The sequence below is a fragment of the Solanum lycopersicum genome, chromosome 6 (genome assembly GCF_036512215.1).
Source record: "Solanum lycopersicum chromosome 6, SLM_r2.1".
Lineage (NCBI taxonomy): Eukaryota > Viridiplantae > Streptophyta > Magnoliopsida > Solanales > Solanaceae > Solanum > Solanum lycopersicum.
Genome location: NC_090805.1, coordinates 45,731,133 through 45,749,105, shown reverse-complemented (window position 1 = coordinate 45,749,105; position 17,973 = coordinate 45,731,133). Strand labels below are relative to the sequence as shown.

At 34.5% G+C, this 17,973-nt stretch overlaps 3 protein-coding genes across 6 annotated transcripts; 2 read left to right on the top strand and 1 right to left on the bottom strand.

Annotated features, from left to right (window-relative positions):
* The first annotated feature begins 4,148 nt into the window (after positions 1-4,148).
* Positions 4,149-6,885, top strand: LOC101259549 (biotin carboxyl carrier protein of acetyl-CoA carboxylase 1, chloroplastic). The gene is made up of 7 exons (XM_004241551.5): positions 4,149-4,562; positions 4,647-4,700; positions 4,938-5,071; positions 5,165-5,465; positions 6,028-6,099; positions 6,480-6,545; positions 6,630-6,885. Exons 1-7 carry the CDS (start codon positions 4,428-4,430, stop codon positions 6,651-6,653), a joined length of 786 nt encoding a protein of 261 aa, XP_004241599.1. The 5' UTR covers positions 4,149-4,427; the 3' UTR covers positions 6,654-6,885.
* Positions 6,886-8,327: 1,442 nt separating this feature from the next.
* LOC101259851 (protein Asterix) lies at positions 8,328-11,053 on the bottom strand. The gene is made up of 3 exons (XM_004241553.5): positions 10,750-11,053; positions 10,322-10,422; positions 8,328-8,623 (listed from the first exon to the last, which is right to left on the bottom strand). The coding sequence occupies exons 1-3, from the start codon at positions 10,888-10,890 to the stop codon at positions 8,557-8,559; spliced, it is 309 nt and encodes a 102-aa protein (XP_004241601.1). The 5' UTR covers positions 10,891-11,053; the 3' UTR covers positions 8,328-8,556.
* Positions 11,054-11,184: 131 nt separating this feature from the next.
* LOC101260352 (uncharacterized) lies at positions 11,185-17,460 on the top strand. Of its 4 annotated transcripts, XR_003247274.2 has the most exons (10): positions 11,185-11,486; positions 12,033-12,117; positions 12,608-12,649; positions 14,040-14,208; positions 14,963-15,015; positions 15,118-15,342; positions 15,787-15,857; positions 16,554-16,600; positions 16,769-16,841; positions 17,039-17,460. XR_003247274.2 is itself a non-coding variant. In XM_026031645.2 (9 exons), exons 1-8 carry the CDS (start codon positions 11,185-11,187, stop codon positions 16,821-16,823), a joined length of 978 nt encoding a protein of 325 aa, XP_025887430.1. In that variant the 3' UTR covers positions 16,824-16,841; positions 17,039-17,460. The 4 variants fall into 4 exon arrangements, 2 of the variants coding, with proteins under 2 accessions (XP_025887430.1, XP_025887429.1); XR_011221812.1 differs by having other exon boundaries at positions 16,769-17,460; XM_026031645.2 differs by lacking the exon at positions 15,787-15,857.
* The last annotated feature ends 513 nt before the right edge of the window (positions 17,461-17,973 follow it).

The following is a 17,973-nucleotide window of genomic DNA, read 5'->3' as shown; positions in this document are numbered from 1 at the left end:
AAATATTAAGGGAAAAAACATAAAAATATGGTCAACTTAAAACAGCTTATAAGCTAAAAAAAAAACACCCCTACCCCAACTTTTAACTTTTGGCTTAAAATAAGTTTTTTTAACTTAAAATAAGCTGTTTTGAGTATTGTCAAACCGTTAAATAAGTCAAAAACCAGCTTTTAAGTCAGTTTGACCAGCTTTTAAGCTGAGCCAAATAGGCTCTTACTCTTTATTATAAAGTCAAAAAAAGAAAATGAAATCAGATTTCATAAAAATCGATAAGATTTGAATTTTGACTTTTTTTTCATTTTGTACCTCACCTATATGGACGGATTTTGTGTCCAAATTATAGGTGTAGGTAAATTCGACTAAATTCATGATATTTTTGCAAAAGTTCGAAATTGTTTTCTTCAAAATACATTTTATATGATTTAATTTGACTTAACATATAATATAAAAAGAAAAGAAAGATTTTTAAATTTATGGTCTAAAATAAGTGATAGATATTTATATGACTATAAATTATTTCATCAAAAATAAAACATGCGTTTTAAAATTGTATTGTATCTTAATACAAAAAGTATCATTTTAAAAAAAGCGTATCATATAAACTAAGATATTAATGATATATTAAAAAAAAATCCAGAAAGAAACTATATGGTTGACTCAATTACTTCAATTAGTTTGAGTAGTTAATAGTGTAGTATAGGATTAGTTAGCAACTAACGAAATTGCCAACAATAAAACGTGAAAATCAACCAAATATTTCATTGTGAACTCCGTTAAGTCACTCCTAATACTACTACTATATATATAATACTATAAATAATAAGTATTAGTCTCTAGTAAATATTTTATAGTTAGAGAAGATTATGTCAACAATGAAAGATGGCAGCTGCAACAACTCCGGCAATTATTTTCACCGTACTTTCAAATTCAGCCATCGACACAACGGCAGTGAACTATTCGATTCGTTCGAGCTTCAACAAGTCGTCAAACAGCTAAACCTTGCCCTCATTAAAGCATCTGCTGAATCATCTTCTCCGATTACATCTGCTGTTCTCAATTCTCCTTTTTACACCAAGTGCTTGGGAGGTTCTTACAAGCAAAATGCTAAATCTTCTAGAACCAGGAGAATTTCGTACTCACAAATTGGAGTTGAGAACACAGCAGATTGTAAAAGCACGGGGATTAATTGTATATTTCTACGATTTTGGAACATGGCAAAACAGGGGTTTTTCAGAGGTAAACCGAAACCAGGACAGCTAATTGCAGAAGCGAATTCAGAATTTTAAATTTGTGAGTGCGATTAACATCAATTGTGATCATTGCTACTTTATAATAATACTCAAATGTATATTGCCCCCGAACTGCTGTCTTCCTCGCACTTCAAGTTTCCAGAGTGAATATGTATGAATGAACAATTAATTTTGGAGTCGGTTAGTTTGGATTGAATTAATTATAATGAAAGAAGTTTATGCAAATAATATTTCGTTTGTTGTATTTAAAATAATATGTATTGCATAAAATTTTATGAACAAATGATTTGCTTACGACCTTTAAGAAAGGATTTAAAGGAACATTTCACTACACTAGTTTAGGCCTACGGTCACCCACCTAGTAAAAAGTGTAGCCCGGACTAAAGAAGCATAACCTTTGATATTAGGTAACACTTTTTAAATGTCAACTAGTAAAATGTATAGCCTGGACTAGAGAAGCGTAAACTTTGACATTAGGCAACACTTTTTAAATATAGCCATTTTTTGATACACTTATAAAGCGTATTCAAAGAGGTATAAGGTAACGCTTTGTTGTGATGCATTAGCGACACCTATTTTATCTTATACTACACGTAAAAGTGTTGTATTTGTAGTATATAAGTCACACTTAAAAATTGTTGTCTTTTTATAGATCGAGCAACACTTATAAAGTGTAACGTTATATTTCATCTAGAACAACACTTATCAAGTGTAACTTTATGTCTCATCTAGATATATATATATAAGTGACCTAAAGCACAAATTAACTAATAATTATTATACCTCCCAATGGAGAAATAACTTATTACAATATTAATTATTATTCTCAGAATAAGTTATTTTGAAATTGTTAATCAAATAAAAAAATTATATGACACTAAAATTTAATCTCAAAACTATTTGGTGTTATCCTTTGCGAAAAACGAGCCCTTAATTAAATGTTTAGTCTGCCGAGCAACAAAATCTTTATCACTTATTGCACACTCAAATTTGACGTAGTTTTTGACATTGTCGTACCAAATTTTACTTCATTGGTCTTGATGGAGGTTTATAGACGAAACAAGCAACGACTAGAGGCATTTCAAGTTTGCAAAATTTCACCAGTTAGTAAAGTGATTTAACAAATTAAAAATTTTTGATTAAAGTTAAGTGATAAAAATGTGATATAAAAAATATATCATCTACTTATTGATTTAACGTAAATAGCGTAACGCGAATAAGTTTTTACTATTACTACAAAAAAGAGGGCACATCAGAACACGAGTAGAAACTCACTGCACATTGGGCTGTATTGCTCATCAGCCCATTACAAGGAATTTGGGCTTAGGTAAGGTTTATTTCATTTAAATGGGTCTAAAGGATCTTTTGTGTATACTTTTAATAGTAAAATATATCACACTAAAACATAAATCATTTTTATTGTTTTATAAAAACAAATCTAATAAAATAAATTAAACATGGATGTCAAAGACTGATGTCTGATATATTGGAACATCCAGTATATATGTATTTGTAATATTAATAAGTTAGCAATAAATTAAATTAAATATGGATGTCAAAAGGATGGTGCCTAATGGTAACATTGAACATATAGTTATTTATCTTTTATTGTTAATAAGTATATAAGTGATAACTAACAATAATAATATATTTGAGACATCAAAATGTGTACTTTGCAACTGTTAGCAAAAGCAGGAATTTGCCAACAGTTGCAAAATACACTTTTTAATGTTCCAAACATTTTGCAAGTTCCCCTGGTGTGCCCAACAAGCTATGTAGACGGATATTATAGGCACTATTTTTTAAAAGAATAATTAGTGTGATCCATAATTATACCTATGCACATTGCAACAAAAGAAGTAAAACTTAATTTTATACTCTGTTTAATTTAATTTTCAGAAATGAAACATTATGGTATTGATAACTAGATCGATTTTTATCCTACTTTAAAGTTTTAATTTATGACAAGGTAACAATTATGAGAGAATTGTAAAGTGTATTATATCACATTACAATAAATTACAGCAAAAAAAAGTGAGTAAAAAATATTTAGACTTAGGATTCAAGCTCACTAAGACATAATCTACATCACTCTAGCGGTATTTCTCTTGACTTGTCTCCTGTAGAATACAACAACTCATACAACCCGAAAATAATCTAATATTTCAAAAGTTAAAAAAAATATTTAATTTTTTGAAACAAAAGTTCTGAAATGTATACAATTTTCACTCGTGACATTGAACAAGTCCATACATAAATTACTATTTCTTATATAGGACAACCAAATGTTGTATAAATTAATGTATGTAATATTTTTCTTTTACAGTTCAAACTAAATGATCCTTATTGATTTTATTTAAAAAGTCGATTAAAGTTCATTATTTACTTATTTTAGGCGTACATAAATAATTATAAAATGACTATACATATATTGTACATTCACTAGTTATTTTAGGTTAAGGCTATTAATTCGAGTTGATTGTGATTTGATATGATACAATGATAGGCCCAAAGTTCCGAAGAGAAGGGAAATAAGTCTAAGAACAAAAACAAATGTAGATTTTACTCGAATCACATAGTTTTAATATGAAATTATAATAAATTCTTCTTTAGTTTATAATTGCATTAAACCCTAAAAAAATAACACAAATTAGATACATTAATATGTAATTCAGATACATAGTATATAACTCAGATACATTAAAAGTTAGCTCGAATACATTATAAAATAAACCAGATATATAATATCTGCCTTGGATATATTAAATATAGGATCAAGTATACTAATATATAACTCGAACATATTAAAAAAGTAAAAAGTTTTAGAAATTTTTAAAAATAAAATAAAATATTAAAAATGGGAAAAATATAAGACATGTATTTTAGAAGTAGTTTCACATGTATCCATTACTAGGTGGACCTACTTTCTGTTACATTTATTTAGTTCTTAACCCCTTTTTCCAACTCTTCCATCTGCCTCTGCCAGCTTAAATCGCATCGTCCCCCTTCTCCCTCGTGTGTATCGCCCCCCTCCCTTTTCTCCAATTTCGGATTTTCCCCTGCTAAATCTCATCAATTTTACCGTCCAATTCTCTTCTACAAAACCCCCCATCAAGCTCCCAATTTCCCTCATAGCCATACAGACAAAATTACAATATTTTCTTGAAAAATCTGGCAATGGCTTCTTTCAGTGTCCCTTGTCCTAAGATTTCTGTCCTCTCTGTTGCTTCATCATCCAATTTAAGCTCGACCCATCAGCCCCAGAGCTCCCTTTCCTTCAGATCCGGTCCTGCATTGCTCCCTCGTATTCAGGTTTGTGTTCCCTTTGAGAGGTTAATCGTAAAGATTGAAGCTTTATCATGCATTTGGCTGAGTTTAGTGTGTTTTGTTTTTCAGGGGTCCAGTCGCATCCAATCTCAGGTGTTTAAGGTGAATGCCCAGCTGAATGAGGTGATTTTATATCTCTTGGTTGTTTCTTGGAATTTTGTGTGTTTAAATTATTAGTTTCATTGTGTGAATTAATAGAGGAGGTTGCTGTGGGATGAAAGATAACTAAGAATAGTTTAGCTATAACGAATCCTTATATGTTCTGATTTGATAGTAAGAAAGAAAATGAGACAGGTGATTTATATATAATTTGATTTGGTATTGAAGCATAGTTGATTGATTGAGTTTTGTGAATTTAAGGTTGCTATTGACAAGTCGAACAATTCAAAACCTGTCTCTGAGAAAAGCTTGGAGGAAGTCTCCAAGACTGAATACAGTATTCCAGATGCTTCATCCATTCAAGCATTCATGTCTCAGGCAGCTGATCTTGTGGAGTGCGTTAAGCCCTCATCACCTATAATTTTGTTTGTTTTCTGGTCTTTTTGTAGAGTTCATTTTTAATTTTTTTTTGCCTTTTTTGTTCTTAGGCTTGTGGATTCAAGGGACATTGTGGAGCTGCAGCTAAAGCAAAACAATTGTGAAATTCTTATAAGGAAGAAGGCGGCATTGCCCCAGCCGCCTGTTTATATGGCCTCACCATCTGTTCCACAGGCCTTTGTTCAGCAACAGTTGCCTCCTGCAAGTGCCCCTGCTCCTGCAGCTCCAGCAGTTGCTGCACTTCCTCCACCTGCACCTTCAAAGCCTAAATCCTCACATCCTCCAATGAAATGTCCCATGGCCGGAACATTCTATCGATCACCTGCCCCAGGGGCAGCACCTTTTGTTAAGGTAAATATATACATTGGTTTCACCTGTGAATACCTTGTGTTCAATCGCTCCATAATCCAAATTTAGTAAATGAGCAATTAAAAAAAAGTGGGGAAATGAAGAATGAAGCAACTATTAACAATTGTTAAGCAATTAAACTTGCACAGTTGATTTTATAGTTTGGAAATGGAGTTAATTTGTCAGAGCGGGATGGATATTTGCTGTTGTTGCCGACTGTTATTTCCTGTTTTTCCCTCTCTTTCTTTCCTTGATTATCATTTTTTGGGAGCAAAAGACTGGGAGGTCTATATGGAGATCAATTTTTTCATGTTTTGCACTCTAGCATGTCCCTGAATTCCTTAAAATTATGTGAAATTTGGCATTAAGTTTTGGGTTAGTCAAGAAATCAGAGAAATATTTAGTTTAGGGCAAATTCAATTTCATGCTGTTCACATCTTCTAGCAATCAAAGTGAGAATGTTTGCCACTGTGTGTTTGCTTGCAGCTTCTCTTTTCTCTTTACCTCTGTATGTTCTTGGTCTTGTTGTTTTCTCATGAGCCTGACTAAACTGGTGAATTACCAGGTAGGTGACAAGGTCCAGAAAGGGCAAGTGGTCTGCATTATTGAGGCTATGAAATTGATGAATGAAATTGAGGTAATTCTGGATTACGATTTCAGTTCCTTAATGTGCAAACTTAGTTTATTGTTGCTTGCAATATATAGCTTCCTAAATAAAAAGGCGAATATGATAGGGTAGAAACATTTATAATCAGATAATTCGTAGTGCGGAACATGTTTAAGTGTTGTACTTTCAGTTTTCCTTTTCTGTTGCATCCATTCTCATGGTAATAGACGGTAGGAATGACTTAAATAGGCAAGTGATGTGTCATAAAGAGGAGCTCTTCTCAACATTTCCCATCTTGGCGAAGTTAGTGGCGAAATTATCCGATTTGCTTAGGCCACTCTCGCACCATGATGTATTAGTCTTAAGTTCCTTTTATACCTACTGCATTTATTTTTTGAATTCTTTATCAGGCTGATCAAGCTGGAACCATAGTTGACATAGTTGCAGAGGATGGTAAGCCCGTTAGTGTGGACACGGTATGTCTCTCTTTCTCTAGTTTATATCTTTAGACTAGTTCGGGTCTACTTGTGCTTTATGTGATGTTCAATCTCTTCTTGCAGCCTCTATTTGTCATTGAACCATGATAGAAAGAAGTAATCTTGGTGTGCAACATAGGTGGATGAAGCAGAGTGAAATTCAAAAGTTATAGAGAGCAAATCTGTCTTAAGCTCAAGGCATATCTGCTCAGAAGATTGGTTCACTATTACTCTTGTTGAAATCTATGATCATATTTATAGCTTGTATTACTCATTTTCCTTATGCTGCTCATAAATTTTGGAACTATATTTTCTTTATAAAGTTGTGACTTGATGATAACCTCTAGTCTACTGTCACCCTGCTATCTTTCTTGCTCTGTCTCAAGTGCTTGATGCTATGAATCTCCAAGGGTTTGGTTCAGCATGTAGTTAGGCACATTCATGAGTTTGAACTCTGCAATGAACAAAGGCTTGATATTTAAGTTGAGAAGTGTAAAGGGATGAGCTTATTCTCCACTGAGTTCTGAACTTTGCATCATATCGGCTTTCGGGAGTTACTCAGTTCTTAAATACCGTGAGCTGAGATATAAGGGTTGCAACATAATTGAACTGGCATTCAGATGTGCAGTTCAAGATCTATTGCCTATCAGCTTTGTCAGTATTTGCATATAGCCTATAGGCAATCAAAGATATGCTAGTATGGAGGCATCCACGTTTTTACTGATGCTTGCTATATCAGTTAACTGCAAAATGTATTTTGTTTATCTTCACGAAGTAATCAGCAGAGTTTATTAGAACTTTGAGAAGGTACAGCTTTAAGTCTGTGAGTACATATGCTATTCGTGGACAAGATACTCAAAAGAAGAAAAGATGACACGAATATGGTTAGTTGTAAGGTGATTGACAGAAGCAAGTTGTTTTTAAGAGGGAATTGAAGTCTATTAACAGAATCTTTGATAGGTAAAGTAGACAAAAAAGCTGAGTAGGCAACTTGACTGTCAAATTTGAGAAAAAGCTGGTTAAAACTGTGTAACTTTCTTATGTCAAAACAGAGGGGTTTATATATATACATATATAAAATGAAATTGATACACTCACCTATACAGAACACCTATTGTTTCTGTTCATAAGTCGATGAAGTACATTTAAGTATGAAAACGGGCTGCCCTTACCAGGTCCACAATAGGGCGTGCAGAGAGAACATGACTGAAATCCAATACACCACTTTTGGCAGTCTCGACAATTAAATGAATGATGGAACAATTATAAGAAGCATACTGTGACGTCCCGCCACAATTCTAGCCAAAATTGAAGTTCGAATGGGGAAAAAGAAGCTAGAGTCTTGAAGAGGTTTGCAGGAAGGCTCTAAAACCTTCCAGTTTTGTGGAGAAGACTAGAGAATTCTCTAGAATACTTTAGAGCTTTGTGGAAGACTTTAGCATATTCTAGACAATGTAGAATTCTCTAAAATATGGACTAAAGTGTAGTTACTAGAAGGACTTGTATAGTAAATTTTATTTACACTAAGGCCCTTAGGATGTAGTATAAATAGGAAGGTCATTCATTCCAACCAAGTAATAGTAATACAAGGTTCTTTTTTCTAAAGTTCTCTTTGCCTTTTCTTAGTCTTTCTTCATATTCTCTTATGAAAGAATCGTGAGTAAGTTGTCAAGTGCCGCACGGAGTCTTAGTTAAACTTCTAACAAATAACAGAAGACTAAGACTAAATAACAAGACATAAATTGAAATATAGTGGAAGTTGGAAGGATAGAGAAACCTGAATTCACGAACAGAACGTTAATATCACCACAATAATAATTGTCTAGTTTTTGCTAAGAGCAATTACAACTTAGAACTGAATAGCCCTATAAAAAGAGCTCAAACTACCAAAAACCTAATCTTTAACTTCATTTAGCTCAGAAACATCATAACAGTGCAAATATTTCAGGACAACATCCACATGTTTGACAGCAATGTTCTTATAAATGAGTTTGTGCCTGAAACAATTCGATCAAATTTTCTTGCTTCCCCGGGGACCAACACCCAAGTAGTTTGTCATGAGACCCATAATACCAAACCTGAGACGATAAAAATAACAAGTTCTGATTAGACACACAATCCAGAAATATGAATGAAAATGTGATAGCTAATAGCAGAACAATCAGTTTGCAATAAATTCTTTTATGCTTCATGAATACTCTCTTTCCATTTCGTTTGATCTAATAACTCTTTAGCCAGTCAAACACACTATTCTTTGGCAACGATTCATTTATCATTTACAATTACAAGACTGATAGAACTAATAATATCTATTTGTTTAGTTTCCAGATCTGTAACATTACCTTACTAATAATTGAGAATCCAATCTACTTTACTACCTTACTCATAACTAACATATAGTATAAAGCATAAACTAGACTACTAGACATTGGGCACAACCATTCTAGAAACTGGCAACGGAAGCAGAGGGTGGTGGTAAGGTGGGTGAAGACGATGCCTTACTACTAAATTGTTTTTTAGACATAAAAAAGAACACATGGGCATATAAAGGCTCATAGGTACTATTTGGTTGCAGGAGAAGGGAAACGAGTAATGCACAATTAACTTCCTACAATTTCTGTTCTTTGGACAGCAAAAAAGGTAAAAGAAACAACACTCCAAAAGTATCTCATTACAAATTAACTCCTACAAAAGTTGCAAATGACCCACACAAGTGAACACTATCTTTTACACCTTTCTGAGACAATATATATTCCTTTAACTCCCAAAATTTGTTGACTAGTTGGGCTTGAGTAATTTTGGAGCAGAGAACAATACAGAGCCACAGTGACAACTCAAACTCATCTTACCACGTTCAATATATTCTTAGGGTTCCTACCTTTATTTATTTTTTTGAAATTATCCTTCTTTTTCTTAATGAAGGAAAATAATTCATCGTTATTGTCTCTTCATCCCATTCCATACAAACCACACATTAATGAAACATTCAAATATCTTTTTTACAGGTATAATTCAAATCACATGCCAATTTTTTTTAGAAGATCAAACGAGACATGAAATATTCTATTAAAAAGTTCTCCCCTTCTTTTAATCTAATCATTGAATGGCTGCTGAATAACTGTGTCGTTGGGTAATTATCATAAAATAAAATTGCATTCCAGAGATCAACCGTTTAAAATAAGGTTAAAATCCATAGGCATACACATAACCATCTACAACTGACATTTTGTAAAATGTAGCTAAATTTACTTCAAACTGATGTGCTCAATGCAAATCCAAGAAACACCCCACTGACCATTCAAAACAAACATATTATTGAAGAATCATTTCATGATATTTTGAAATTAAAATTACTTCCAGGTTTGACACCTTCTTGTATAAATGCAGGAGTAGCAAATAATTACACTGAAAATTGTATTTAGCAAGTAGTGCAATAATAAGAGCATCAATTGAAGCAAGTTCGTACTATTCTTAAAAAACTTAAGACTCTAATAATACTTCTGGTGAGTTCCCTTGGATGGATTTTCCTGATAATATCTCATCCCCTTATACCTTTCAATACATATCAGTATCAGCCAATATTTGTTTATTTCACAATCAAGAACAGGTTCAATCCAAGGAACACAACTTTAGCAAGAGCAGAATCCAAATTTAGAATTTAAATTCCCTTCCACAAACTAGGAGAACATCTCCGAATAATACCTGTAAAGATATATCTAACATACAATAACAACATATATAGCTCTCAATACAATTAATCAAACAGCTGAACTTACATCATGGCCATTGAGATCTGCTTAAGATCATTTTCCATATTCCTCATGTTAGCAAGGGATTGAGCACTGAATATAATAGCAAGCCACGAGCAAATCTTGTACTACAAAACAGATAAGAGTAAATGATGCTGAGCATACAATTATGTAAATTAACTTTCCACCAAACATAATCGACATATGCACATGAGATCTAATCAGTACAAATACAGATAAGAGCAGTGGATCTCGTGAATTAACAGCCCAAAGCTTTGTATGTACCTAACTCGATTCCCCAAAAAATTAAATCCAGGATATTCCTTCGTTCTGGATGGGAATTAAGAGCGGGTTTTCCAATATAATTTTATAGATAAAATCCTCAATATGACCAAATTAGATAAAAATTGTCGAGTATAGGTACAAAAATATACAGAATTTAGAAGGCTACGCACTCTAAACATGGCACCAAAGACGCCGCAGATGACGGCTATGAAGCCGGAGTAATCTATAGGAAGATCTTGTGGAGCGACCGGCGAAGGCTTGTACGGCTTTGCCGTCGACGGTTGCCGTGGATCGTTCGCTGGTGACGACATGGCTGCTGTAGTTTCTGCTCCGAAAATGAATTTGGATCCGAACCAGAAAATGCCTTAGAAATAGTAAGTGGTCATTTCTGAATAAACCCCTCGAATATGTAAATTTTGCACATGGCCCAAAAAGCTTGAACAACTTGCAATTAGACCCCGTGTTGGATATTATAAACAGGGATGTAAGTGCTCACTTTCTAAACCTTAGGGGCTAAATCGATCGCTATTACACTTCACGCAAGTTTACTCGTCATTGGTTTTTTTCAGCTACTACCCAGCAGTAGTACTATTCCGGTCACAGCAATGGAGTCCAAAGTCCTCCCAATTACTCCGGCGCCGTTTCCGTCACTTTCTGCCTTTACGGCTTCCTCCGATGAAGCCACGAACTGGAATATTCAAAGTCCGGCTGCAAAATCGCCGGCGCCACCAACAACGCCATCGACGCCGTCATCCTTTCAAGATATACGGCGATGGAGACCAGCGGCGCAACGAAACCTGAGAAACCAGTGGTCGAAGTTGTCTTCTCTTCGAACGCAATGGCTTTCTTTATCCTCCACTGCTCGATCACACGCCACTTATGTTGTAAATTCTTATCTCTCCCAAAGGTAAACTTCAAACAGCTGCTTAAGTTTAGTTACATAGAAAATACAACTCCTTTTTGTTTCAATTCGTTTATCTTGTTTCCTTTTTAGTCGGTTTTAAAAATATTGCATCTTTCCTTTTTATGGACAACTCTTTAACTCTAACTTCGGGTGGTGACATGTTTTAAGACCAAAGATTAACATTTTGATCCATTCTGAATATGTTTAGTTCAAGATTGTAAAATTAAAAGTCTTTTTTACAGCAAACAAATTGAAAAGGAGGTAGTATGGATCACAATGGCTTTAGTTAAAACATCTCTAAAATCATTGAAAATTTTGATGAAAAAAAAAACTATCGTGACTTTCCAAATAATAATATCCATGTTTTAGCGTGAGATAGTATTGAAGAGAATATGTGGATTTGTGTTGTTGTCAATGTGATTTCTTTTATGAAAATGCCTAACTCAACTGACTACACAACTCGTACCCTCAACTAGAGTAAGACTTTAAAGAATTTCTTATATTGAATAATCCGTGATTCAGAATGACATCCATTGGAGTTTGGTGCAGATATATGGATGCAATGGAGTTAGGTGTATTGACAGAGATGCCTGATATACGTAAAAAAGCACGTAGGAAATTGTTCAAGCAGCAGGTGATTATAGAAATTGCCTTTTTATCCTTTTGGCTTTTTGGATTCAATTTGAATTGTCCCTGAAGTTGGTTATTGGCACACTATATAATGTTGATTGAGAAAATATACAACAAAACCACATATTGTGGAGTGAGACAGATCTTCATTGCCTGATGCTCTATCTTTACGTGATGCCCCTCAGTGTATCCTATCCTCCTAATGACGTAGGGAACCAATTGAATTTGAACGTATCGACAATAAATCAGCACCTTTCGACCAAAAAGAATTTCTGAATGGTTTTTGTTGCTGAATTAATGTTGTTTGGTTGCTTGTTAAGTCTAATTGAGGTTATAATATTTTCTCATTGCACCTCAGAGGTTTTCCCCATTATTTAATTGATCAAATATATGCTGGAAAAGAGTGTAAAAGTAGAATGGAAAACCCATCTCTGTTTGATGACGAAATCAAACTGTACTCTGAACAATTTCTCACAGTTGTCATCATTTTTCAGGAGGCTAATAGGAGTAAGCTCTTGTCATCTTACAAAGATATGGTATGCACACTATATATTTGCGCATTCACTTCATAAATGTATCTGTGATTAGCTTACTACTTTGACTAACCTGGTAACATTATTTTGTCAAATAGATGAATTTTCTACTGTGGTTTTCTTTTCTGCTTCTTAAAACCTGATTATCATTTTTGTTATTAAAACATCTGAACGTGTCTGTATATCCCTCGTCATGCTTAGTATCTTCTTTAATTGTTCAGGATTCTCGAAATGCTTTTTTTTACAAGGGAAACCCGCAACCTCTACCCTTAGGGTGTGCACAGGATAAAAACCCCTCGTTATTGCAAACCACATAGGAGAGCTAACCCGCACTAGGCAAGCCCGGTGCGACGAGCTCGACCAAGAAGGCAAACCCCTTGTGGCAAGGGGTTTCGAACTTGAGATACCCAACATGGAAGTCCCAAGCCCGAACCACTGGGCACCCCAATTTCATTCTATAACTGTGTTACTTTAAAATGCTCCCTATTTTGTTCAACCCTTTCCTATGTTCGGAAGGGAAACATCCCTAAATAAAAAATAGGGGAGTAAATAGACATGTATGGCTTGTCAACAGTTTGAATGACTAATTTTGATCAGGACAATTTGAATGACTAATTAAGCACACTGTTACTTTCATAATCCCCAAGTATCTGGAAGGCCAGTGGCTGTATTAAGTATTTCTAGGTGAAGAACATCTCTATTTTTGTTTAGTTTCTGGCACAAGTTCCTTTCATGCTATTTGTAGTAAAACAACAAATAGATATGTTGGAGTTTTTATCTGCATTTGTCTTCCATGCTTAACTGTTCTTGTTTGACATACTGAATTGCATTTATCTCATATCATCCAACATCCTTGATCTCACACTCTTATAACCTATAGTTATATGACTATCCATTACTTTATGTTATTTTCCAATAAAACACTATTTTACTAATTTGACAAAATTATATAAGCAAACTTTTTGTTGGTTCAAAAAGTTTTAGCTAATAAGAGAAACTATTTACTGTCTAATAGGACATATATTGCTAGGTGTTGGTTTAAAGTTAAAGTGGCATAAGATTTGGTTGCTTGGAAAGCTGGGTTAAAAGTACTTATAGTCAGGGTGCAAAAATCAAGAGTGAATCAGGAGATACATAGGTTGTTTGCATGATGTCATTCACTCATTGACAAAAACCAATCCACAAGTGGTTTATCTCCTAGACTTGGTTCTTGATTTCTGCTTCTATCAGCTCTTGTTTAGGTGTGGATCTTATTCCGCCCCGTGTCTGTATTGAAGCTATGACCTTTTAGCAGACTGGGATACTGGATGCGACATTTTTACCTTCTCGACTCAAGTGCCTTCAACAGAATTACCGTGACTTTTTTATTGCCTGACTGTTTAGCTGTCTACAGGTTGCTGTTGTAACTCAGATGGTCAATGTTTCTAAATCAATGAGGTGTTATCTCAAAGGAGCAAGTGGCACCCCACTTACTGAGTTTTCTTGCTTCCCTGGACACCTGAATGACACTGGTGATTGTGATGGGATTCCTGTTTTCACCTTTTGGTCAATCTTTGATTTCGGTATGTGTTTTCCTTGCAAGTTGCTGACTGTCCTCACTGATCAAAATTTCTGCAGAGATTATCAATGTTTTGTTAAAAGGCTATCATATGCTAATTCATAGTGTGAGTTAATCAATGACTATTAAATTTATATATACTTAGTTAGTAGTACAAGGTCATCACAGAGTCCAGTATACCATTACTTATTAAATGAAAAGAAGATTGTGCGCTGGGACAAGAGAGGATTGGTCAAGTGGAAAGCACCCTCCGCTCCAATATTTCAACAATTCAAGTCACCAAGAGAGCAAAGTGGGGAAGGATCACTGTTACTCCTGGGAGGTTATTTGGGGGTTTAGGGAAGGTACACATAGGTTACCAGTCCCCCTCCCCCCCCCCCCCCCCCCCAAAAAAAAAAAAAAGAAGAAAAAGAAGGGGATCCAGTGTTGGTTGTACATCTTTCTGCAACGTACATGTGCTACTCCATCTAATAACTCCCTACAACTTTGAAGTATTGCCACAGAGATGCCTAGCTTTTATAGGATGATTAGCGGAGGATTGGCTGGATGCCTTATGGATATTGTTTAGAGAAAAATATCACCGAGTTAATGATAAAGTGACACTGATTGCATTAGACGATGCAACAATTATTTTTAATAACCAAAAGGAGTTCAACATTGGCTTCCTGTTGTTATTATACAGAGTAATTTACTTTTCTTTTTATCTATATATCTGCTTCATATTTAAGAATTACAATTTGCCTCTCTAATGATTTCAGAGAAACTGGCAGAGGAGCTGGTCCAGATGTTTGTGTCAGAAACAAATCTAAAGGTGTTTTTCTCATCTTCTCAGCCACAGTGAGGCATTTTTCACTTTATTCGTAAAATCATCTATCTATTTGTATTTCCTTCTTTAAAGTTGAGTGATGTGCAGCGGTTGCTAGTGATGGAACTATGCTCCATTGGTTCCGAGAATTTTTCACAAGTTGACAGGCTAAAATGGAGTGATCATTTCTATGTTGGAGAGTTTGATGATCTACGCATATGTGACTCAAACTCAAACGAGGTTCTTAAGCAACTCGAGCCCAAGGTAGAGAGCTGCAATTCTCAGTCTACCACCATGCAATCAAATAGTCAACTTGAGAGGAACGTTCTCCAGGTATTGTGTCACCTGTTGTATATGAAGTTATATGTTTAGGAATAAATTTGTGTGCCTACTCCTATATATGTATCTATAGCTGTTAGAATTATTAGCAAACTGAGGTGCATCCCAAGTGCTTCCAAAGACCCTAGTTGATTGTAAGATACATCAGTTTCACTTTGGGAAAAGCCCCTCAACTAGCACATTGAGTTGCATATCTTTAATTATAATTGTACCTGGACTAACTTTAGTGCTATTTTTAGCATCTTGTACAGATGCGTAAGATATAAATATCATTAGGTCTTTTTTAACCCCAAAAAGGAAGTAGCATATTATAATTGCTCTAGTGGTACCAACAATAAATATGTATATCCCATATAATTTCTGAAGGTCTTACTTCTAATACATAAAATTCCTTTTGGTTAAATGCTCACCTTTTGAATTTTCTTCTTGAGCTTTCAGTGTTTTCTAGTAAGAAAAGCTTTTCGCTTGAGCATAGAGGCCTTTTTGGCACCAAATTTTTCTTGAATCAGGTAGCAATATTGGTTCACTGGAAATATTATTTCTCTGCAACTTATATTTTTTCCCTTCAAGTTTTTGCTCATTAAATCATGTTTGTTTTTCAAGTTCATGACAATGAATCATGTTTTGTTGTCAAGGAAATAGTTTTATAATAGTGGAGTGCAACATGTAAACATGATTCATTTTAGGTGAAAAGGTCTTTTACGGCTAGATCTCTAGGAAGAGTCATGATTAAAGTTTAAGATATTCTCCAAGGAAATACTACAACACGAGGTTCCTGTTAGTATTATGAAATTGGTTTCGGTTGTAGAGAACTATATCTTTGTGTTAAGACTCTACTTTTTGTGTACTACTTATAACATGGCCTTCCACTAGATACAAGTAAATTACTCCTATATGAAAAAAAATCTTCAAAGAAATGAGCCCCGGGGGCTTTGGGTTAGAGGTAAGAGCACAACACGTGATGTGTGGATTAGAGGCATGTCATGGGTAAGAAATCTGCCGTAGACAAAAGCACGGTATTTACATGAATGATAAAAAAACATATGTGAGACGTTGAAGCTGGTCAACAAAGATTTTGGAAATTCCATTGTTTATGATCATATTAGAAAGATCTATCATTGTCTTATTGGATGGAAAAATTACAAACCTTCTAGTGGTGCTTCCACGTCCTTTTATTCTGTACTAATTGAATATGTGACTTGTAGGTTTACTTAACAACCTGGCTCACAGAGGTCAATGTCGATAGATTCAGGTAAATTGGTTCTGTGGGACTTTCGAGTTTTTCAATCCTTGATACTGAAGCTACTTCTGCATTTCTTGGCTTCTATTAATATATTGGAGTTAACAAGTCATGCAATGTATTGCTTCCCCTCGAATGAGATTTTTACTATCATTTGTAATAGTAGTTTTTCCTTGACAGGATAGGTGAATTACTTGCTATGGTAGGTGAGGAGATGCATGTTACCATATCATGAAGCCACAACTACACATAGGTAAACAATGGTGAACAAACGCTTGAAATTCTCTATTGTTGCATATTTCCAAGATTGAAACCCGAAGAAGGCATTGGACTGTGACATTGTCTGGGCTCAACCATATGCCTAAAGAGGCATTGAGTTGATCATCAAGCTTCTAAGATGTTTATCTTCAAACTTCAAAACAATGCTGATGAATCTATTGACCTGAACAGGGCGGAATGGATACAAAGGATTCACATGATGACCCCAACTAAATTGAGGTTGAGGTGTATAAAAACTAACTTAAATTGGGTTTTAGATGGTGAAGTCTTCCAGGAGGAGCTATCCAACTTACAAACAAGAGTACTGCTGCTTTCCAGGCATAACCGCAATATGGTTACTAAATACTGTCTTTGTTTGTCAAAGCAACCAGCGGATGAAGTGGCACATCAGTACATTTAGTAATATGAAAGTGAAGAGGCTGGCCCTAGCAAGAACAGCTGACTGGCTGTTCTATTAACTTTGTTTCTCTTTCTTTTGGAATGGGAGTAGAGATGCTATATACATAAATCTGTTTTCCATAATTTTACCATTTGCATCAGAATTTATATTAACATCAGAAGAAGATCTGGACAGATGGTCTTAATTTCACAAAGCGTTTTGCTTTATAAGTGTTAATACTCTTTTGAAGATGGATCTCATGAAATACCTTGCCTTCCACTGAGCTAATATAGTTTATAGAAAGGCATTGAAGACAAGAGACTTGATTCTATCATGTGGGCTAAACAGTAGATTATGGAAGAGCAGTTCTTACAGCAGAAAGTCGAGTGGAATTGCTCAAGTCAAGATATGGCTTCCATATATAACAACAAACAAAAAATATGTGCTTGAAAGTTGCAAATCTCTAAATTTGAGCAAACAAATACTAGGTAAAACCATAGCTACTAATGATAATTATGATCCAAACTTTATAGTTATTTATGAAATTTCCTCTTATATAGATGAACTCTTCTACATCTACAGATTTTGAAAAACAAATTATTTTGTCAAATAATCCGTATTACTATTATACTTTACCCCGTCTATGGGTTCTTTTACCCTAGATAAAACGCATGCAAGTTTTTAAAAAAAAATATGCATAGCCTTCGCACATTTTTTGGTATATACC

Coding starts and splice junctions, on each gene's coding strand:
- LOC101259851 (XM_004241553.5), bottom strand. CDS start 10,890: ATGTCGTCACCAGCGAACGATCCACGGCAACCGTCGACGGCAAAGCCG. Junction 10,423..10,749: donor TCTTTGGTGCCATGTTTAGA/GTGCGTAGCCTT, acceptor TCTGTTTTGTAG/TACAAGATTTGCTCGTGGCT. Junction 8,624..10,321: donor CAGATCTCAATGGCCATGAT/GTAAGTTCAGCT, acceptor TTATCGTCTCAG/GTTTGGTATTATGGGTCTCA.
- LOC101259549 (XM_004241551.5), top strand. CDS start 4,428: ATGGCTTCTTTCAGTGTCCCTTGTCCTAAGATTTCTGTCCTCTCTGTT. Junction 4,701..4,937: donor TGAATGCCCAGCTGAATGAG/GTGATTTTATAT, acceptor TGTGAATTTAAG/GTTGCTATTGACAAGTCGAA. Junction 5,466..6,027: donor GGGCAGCACCTTTTGTTAAG/GTAAATATATAC, acceptor GTGAATTACCAG/GTAGGTGACAAGGTCCAGAA.
- LOC101260352 (XM_026031645.2), top strand. CDS start 11,185: ATGGAGTCCAAAGTCCTCCCAATTACTCCGGCGCCGTTTCCGTCACTT. Junction 12,650..14,039: donor TGTCATCTTACAAAGATATG/GTATGCACACTA, acceptor AGCTGTCTACAG/GTTGCTGTTGTAACTCAGAT. Junction 14,209..14,962: donor TTGGTCAATCTTTGATTTCG/GTATGTGTTTTC, acceptor TAATGATTTCAG/AGAAACTGGCAGAGGAGCTG.